General features: G+C 15.7%; 2 protein-coding genes across 2 annotated transcripts; one reads left to right on the top strand and one right to left on the bottom strand.

The window, feature by feature from the left end:
- Window positions 1–3,540: 3,540 nt before the first annotated feature.
- On the top strand, window positions 3,541–4,465 carry PRSY57_0219400 (exported protein (hyp2); the record flags this gene model as incomplete). The annotated part of the gene is made up of 2 exons (XM_012905625.2): window positions 3,541–3,609; window positions 3,842–4,465. The coding sequence occupies 2 exons, from the start codon at window positions 3,541–3,543 to the stop codon at window positions 4,463–4,465; spliced, it is 693 nt and encodes a 230-aa protein (XP_012761079.2).
- Window positions 4,466–5,778: 1,313 nt separating this feature from the next.
- On the bottom strand, window positions 5,779–7,706 carry PRSY57_0219300 (DnaJ protein, putative; the record flags this gene model as incomplete). Its single annotated transcript, XM_012905624.2, has 2 exons — window positions 5,779–7,560; window positions 7,668–7,706. The coding sequence occupies 2 exons, from the start codon at window positions 7,704–7,706 to the stop codon at window positions 5,779–5,781; spliced, it is 1,821 nt and encodes a 606-aa protein (XP_012761078.2).
- Between the last annotated feature and the right edge of the window lie 272 nt (window positions 7,707–7,978).

Genomic DNA, 7,978 nt, shown 5'->3' with positions numbered 1-7,978 from the left:
TATTATTATTAAAACATTTTATTAAAAAATTAAAGTGGTACTTTTTTTTTTTTTTTTTTTTCTTTTTCTTCACCACATTACAACAAAATATTATATATTTAAAACTAAATACTATTCCTATAATTCAATATAGCAAAATATTGTCATTTATTTCAAAATTCATATTGTGCCTTAATAAACTTTTAATAATTAAATCCTACATATTTATGTAGTGTCTTTTCTATATATAATTACTATATAAACTTCAAATAAAAAATAATACATATTAAAATTAATTTTTTCATCAATCATAAGTTCATTTTTTTATGTAATTTTTTATCAACATCAATAAACTGTATACATCATTTAATTTAATGTCTTGATATTTGTCGTTTTACAAAGTTTATAGAACATACATACTTACACAAATTTGCAGAACATATATGTCTATATTGGATATCACCAAAAAGGTTTTAATTATAATTTAATAAATTCTAAATAAATAAAATATATATATATATATATATATATATATATATATATATATATATATATTATTTTAATATATAATTTAACTATTCATTTGTCCATTTATAAATTTCGTAATAAAATATATTTTAATACATTTTTTAAGAATAATTTATATCATTAACTAATATAAAATACCTGTTTAATTATGATCAATTTTAAATAATATATATTTTAAAAATCAACATAAAATAATAATATAATAAAAATGCTTCAAGTTTTCATAAACATATAACACACAAATATATCCATATGCTTATTATTTTAACTAAATAAAAAATAATAAAAACATAATCCCATTTAATTTATGTCTTAATGAAAAACCAGCAGGCTTAATTTATTTTTAATATATGCAAAAATATAAAACATTTAATATTCATTATATTTCTTAATATATATATATATATATATAGCTATATTCTTACAAAGTTTATATACATGTAATTTCTTTTGGGACTTACGATTATGAAACAATTTTTATAATAAATATACTCATTAATATGTAAAAGAAGAAAAAAAAAAGGAAAAGAAGGAATAATAATATGTAAAAAATTAATTCTATATGTTCAATAATATATATCAATAAAATCTATCATATAGTTTAATATTAAATGAAATAAAACCTCTCTTTTTATTTATTCAAAATGACACCTTTGTTTTTCTTTTTTTTAATTATAAATATATGATTATATTATATATATATATATATGTGTTGATCTTGTATTAATAATATTTTTATATACCTTATTTTATCAAACAATAATATTTTTTATATAATTATATTGTTACTTTATTAATGATTTATGTTAATAAACACATTTTTTTAAATATATACATAATCCATATTAAATTTTATTGTCCATTTGAAAATATAAAGAAATATATTCAAAAAATTAAAATCATAGAACTAATTTATATATATGAACAAATGATAATATTTCATTTTTATTAAATTATATTTTTTCAGTATTATATATGAAACTATATCTACAAAATAATTAAAAATTAAACTCTTGTTTTTATAGAAAAGAAAATACATATATGTATATATATATATATATATATTAATCAATTCTTTTATCCCGAAAAGATAAAAATAATTTGATCACAATATTAAACATCGTTCATACAATAATTTTATATACATGGATAATGTATATATTTTTTAATTGTTTTTTTATCAAATAAATGTACATATATTAAATTAAATATTTATTCCAGCACAATATATATATATAATAAATCTACATATGTACATATTTATTAATATCCAATATTTCTCTTTTTTTTTTTTTTTTTTTTAAATATATCGTAATTATTCATAAAATGCATGTAATGTTTTTATATTGTCCTTTTTATTGACTTCTATACATATATATATATATATATATATATATATGAAAAAAAAAAAAACAAATATAAACTAAAAATAAAATTTAAAATCAAATGTTTGATTCATATAAACAATTTGTGTGAATTATGAATACAGACAATATATAAATATATGATATACAACCAATTAATTTATTATTATTTTTTATTTTTTACTTTTAAATATTTAAATATATATTAATATATCCAATTGTTAATTTAATATATTTTTTATTTTTAAGTTTATTTGCTGTTTTTCATATGTATACATATCTTTTTTCAAATTCGTTTTCTACAATATTCTACAAAAAAAATAAATATTATTATATTTCTCATGTTACATTTATTATATATACATTTTACATATTATATTCGCAATTCAACATATATAAACATAACCATATATATAATATTATCTGTTATATTTAAATAATAATAAAAATTATTATATATTACATATTAACAAATATATATAAAAAATATATGAGTTATTTATATTTCAATTATAAATATTATACTTGTATTTTCAAAAATATTATATATATAAAAATATTTATAATTTATATAATCATAATAATTCTACAAATGCCCATAAATTATAATATAATAAGATTATATATAATAAATATTTAAAAAGGTGTCATAATATTCAACACATATATATAATTTGGAATATTATTCTTTAAAAAAAAAAAAAAAAAAAAAAAAAAATTTAACTTTAATAATATGTACATAAAATAAATAATTTATAGAATCCATATTATTTGATAATAACATCTGTTAAATTAAATTTATTTAATAATAGTGGTATATTAAAATTTGTCATTTAATTTTCCATTAATATATATTTAATATATATTTAATATATATATAATATATAATATATATATATTATAAATTTTATTTTTCTTTATATTCAAAAATAAATTATTTTGGATTTATACAAAATTCTATTTAATATAATATATATATATATTTTTTGAATTAATATAATATAATTTTACAAAAATATATCGAAATATATTTTTTTATATTTAACTGTAAATGTTCAAGGTTAATATATATTTAAAATTATTTATTTATATTCTATAGTTCTATATATTATATATATACATAATATAATATATATTATATATATATATATATAATATGTAGAACAAAATTACAAAACAGAAAAAATATACTAGGTTGTATTGAAAAAATTAGAAAAATATTTAACAACAAAAAAAAAAATTAGGAAATCGTAATTTTTATATATTCCATAAATATATATTTATATATAATTTATTTATAGATATATTTTTCATATATATTAAGTTTTTATATTTCATTAAATTTATATAATATAATATATATTTTTTAATAAATCTATAAATAAATTTTTGTACTATTAATTTATTCATAAATCCATATTTTTATCATTGGAATTTGTTTGTTCTTCATTTATAATAATCAAAAAGACCAAAAAAATATATAATATACTATATTTTTGTATAATATATATAATTATATATATTTTTTTAATAAAAAATAAAATAAAATAAAATAAAAAATAAATAATATATAAATAAATATAATATAATATATAATTTCCTTATAACACAATAATAATAATAAAATAAAATGAAAACTGTTTCATATACTTAAAATAAATAAGTAATAATGTTACATGTTTATTTTAAAATATTCTATATAGCACTTTTATTTGGATTAATCTTTTTTAATCAAAATGTAAGAGAAAAAAATATATTATATTGTACACACAGAACAAAAACCAAAAGATAAAGAGATTAAATAATTCTAAATTTTACATTTTTTATTATATAATCATATTTATGTGTGTTTATTTTGTTGAAATATATCAATCAATTTATTATATAACAAAAATAAAAATATTCATATATGCACATGTATTAATGCATGTTAATAATACATATACATATATATATATCTTCCTTAATAGGTGTGTATACAAAAAGGACCATATGAAGTGAATAATGAACATAAAAAATTAAAAACAAGAACATTCAATTACTTAAGAGAAAAGGAAGTACACGAACCAAATAAAATGGAAAAACACAATCAAATGGAAAAACACAATCAAATGGAAAAACACAATCAAATGGAAAAACACAATCAAATGGAAAAACATAATCAAATGGAAGAACCAAATATAATAGAAGAATCAAATAAAATAGAGAAAGTAAATCAAACAAAATCACCATTAAGAAATCAGCAGATTCAAATAAATAATACTATTGATAAAATAATTCAAAATTCCGATGGAGATGAAAAACTTCAAAGACTTAAGAGTACTTCCTGGTTAATAAATAATATGGAATCATCTGAAGAAGTTAAACAGAGACTTAGAGGGCTAGCACAGTCATACATATATAACCCAGATGAATCAAAAAAAAGAAAAATAATTAAAGAAATTTATAAATATAGTAAAAAAGAAAAAAATGATGATGTTAAAAATATGTTCTTAAAAATACTTAAATGTAGAGATTTAAGTAACACAGAGCCTCGAGAGTATCATTTACCTTTAGAAGGAATATCTAGACCTTGTTGTCTTTTCGTATATTAAAAATGTGTATATATTATTATTATTATTATGTATTTTTTTTAGTGTATTAATTCTGCAAAACAATTCTAATTATTAAAATACTCATAAGGAATGAAATATATTAATAATACACATTATATAGTTATAAACAAAATTATTTGTTAACTCTAATATGGATGTTAAAAAAAAAAAAAAAAATAAAAATAAAAAATCTTTTTATTATTTAACTTTTTTTTTTTCATTTTTTTGATGTCTTTATGTATATTTGATAAATGCAGAGCAAATATTTTTATTATTTCATTTTTCAAAAAAAATATTAATTTTCTTTATATAAATATAAATATTTATAATTTTTTTTTTTTTTTTTTTTTTTTTTTTTTTTGTTGTGTGAAATTAATTTTTCTATTAATTTGAAAATCCTTTTTTAGTTTACATATATTAATATTTGTATGTTAAAACTATCTTTTTGATATAAAATGAATACGTTAAAAATAACTATATTCAAAATTATATGCTGCATATTGTAATATTTTATTAGTAAATAGAATAAACTACTGTTATTTGAATACAATATATAATATTTTTTTTCATATTACATAAATTATATATCAACAACAATAATTCTTAAAATTCTAAAACAACAATAATAAAAATAGTTCATAAAAAAAAAGGAAAAAAGGAAAATACTAGCACACAATATATAACAAATAACATATAGAAACTATTCAATACATGAAAAGTTATATGTACCAAATATTTTTGTTTTCTTTTATTTTTTTTATCTTTTTTTTATCTATTTTTTTAAGATACAGAGATATATATAAAACTCACATTATGTAAAAAAAAAAAAAAAGGATATATATATATATATATATATATATATATATATATATATATATATATACATATATTTATTTATATTTATTTAATTTGAATATATATTACATTTTAAACATTAAACCTATTTTCAATACATACAATGTTTTTCATAATTATATTATGGTGTACACTTATATAATTATCAAAACATTTATACATGTTCAACAATGTAATTAAGAAAAAATAAATTATTTACCATATTTTTTACTTATACCTTATTAGGTTGTATAACAAATATATATTTTGCATTATAATAGATATTAGTATAATATAAAATAAAGTAGAATAAAACACTTATATATATATATATATATATATAAGGAAAAAAAAAAATTTTGTATTTAAAAAAAAATTAAACATTTAGAAAAATATTCTCTATTTCAATAGGTTACACATATATATTCTAATAAAAATTATAACAGTTTCTATTATTTATATATATTTTTTCTTTTTTTTTATTCTTCCGTCGAATTAATCATATATTTCAAAAACTTTAGTAGTCTGCATTTTTCATTTATATTACGTTTCAATTTATTACGGTATATATTATTTCCTACAAAATAAAATATCTTATCTATTTCTTTTCTCCCTTTTTCTTTTAAAAAATTCATTTTATCTATTTCCATATATTTTTTTATATCCTCAATTATACTTTCTAAAATATTTGTATTCTCATTTATAATCTTATAATCCTTGTCTCCTATTTCTTTTGTATAATTTTGTATTTCCTTCCCCAAACTTATCAAACCCTTTGCTCGTTTCTTCCTAGTTAATTGACTTACTCCCTTATCACATAAGACCCTTTCAACAGCTCTTTTTATTACTAATTTTATATCTAATATAATTAATATAAGTACGTTTCTTGTCATATCTTCTAAATTTTTATTATTCTCATTATTTGATCTAATATGATTAAATAAGACAGTACAATTTTTGATATTTTCATTATTATGGTCCTTTTCATCTATAATTATAAAATGATCTGAATCTTTTGTTATATTCACATAGTTTTTATTTAATAAACTTCTATGCATTTCCTTTTTAACTATATTTCTAAACAAATTTTCCATTATTCCTTTATTGTCATTCATTAAAGATAATTCTATATTATATCCAATATAAAGTTTAGAGAAATATTCATATAACCATCCTACAAAATTCATTATAGAAAAAGAAAAAGAATATTCAAGTATTGTTTTAATATGATTTTTTATTGGTACAATACAATTTTCATCCCCCTCTAAATATGTTTCTAATCTATCTCTTAATAATAAAGCTAATTCAACTTCTCTTATTTTTTGTTCTACATTTAAATAATTATTCATAATTTTATTTGGTAATAATAATTCATAAAAGTTTGAATTTGTTTCAAATGATTCTTCAATAAGGTATTCTATTTTTAATTTACCAACATATTCACTCATATTTATGGATATATAGGATAACATAAATAATACAAACGGATCTATTAATTTTTTATTATTCATTTTAGAAGGTCCACCACTATTATATTCTTTTCTCAATTCTTCATTACTTAATATTTGGTATGCACTATTTATTAGTTCAAAATTTTTAAAAGCTTTATCATTTCCAATATTTTTTTCAGGATGATATTTTGAAGCTACTTCATAATATTTTTCTTTAATTTCTTCTAAATTAGAATTCGCATTTATATTTAATATATCATAATATGTGTAATCAACACATATATTTGTATCATTATCTATATTTGTATCTTTTAAATTTTTATTATGTTTTTCTTTTTTTTTATTATTATTTAAATTACTATTATTTAATGCAATTCTATATAATTTTTCTAATTCTTTTTCTAAAGAATATCCTCTCTTTTTATTATGCGAAGATTTTCTACAATTATCTTGATTCGTCATTTCCTTTTCTGATATATTTGAAACATATTTACTTTCACTCCCTTCTCTATTATGTGATTCATTTATATTATGAAATTCATCTAATCTTTTCAAATCATTTAATGTATCATTTTTATTTATTTCAATTAATTCTTCTAATTCATCCTTATAATTATCTACTATATCTTCATCAATATAAGGTGCATTCTTAATAGACTTATAATAATTATCTATTGTTGAAGAGTCATTTTTTTCTAAGGAATATGATTCCTTATTTTTAATTAAACATTCTGATGTATACAAATTTCTTTGATGTCTTTCATCAAATGTATATGCATAAAAGGCATATAATTTATTCACACACATAACCTATAAAGTAAAATAAATATATATATATATATATATATATATATTATATTAATAATTTTTTAATTTTTTTTGAAAAAAAAATTTTTTTTTTTTTTTTTTTTTTTTACCATCAGGAACATATATGGTATTCCACATATTAATGTCATATTATACATATAAATTAATAAGTTTATAAAACACTTTTTTTTCATTTTCTTTACTTTTTAAATGATTTCATGTTAATACATATAATAAATTTTCATATTTTATTCACATGAAAATATTTATATTTATCATATAAAACTTTTCATTTTAATCTTGTAATATAATATATAATTGTCCTGGTACATAATATTTTTATTACGAATTATAAATTTTATAATTTAAATATAAATTACACATCTCTTTATATTATAAAAAAAAATAGACCTATATAAAT

Source organism: Plasmodium reichenowi, chromosome 2 (genome assembly GCF_001601855.1).
Source record: "Plasmodium reichenowi strain SY57 chromosome 2, whole genome shotgun sequence".
In the NCBI taxonomy this organism is placed as follows: domain Eukaryota; phylum Apicomplexa; class Aconoidasida; order Haemosporida; family Plasmodiidae; genus Plasmodium; species Plasmodium reichenowi.
The sequence above is the reverse complement of the archived record's forward strand: the minus strand, read 5'-3'. Positions and strand labels throughout refer to the sequence as shown.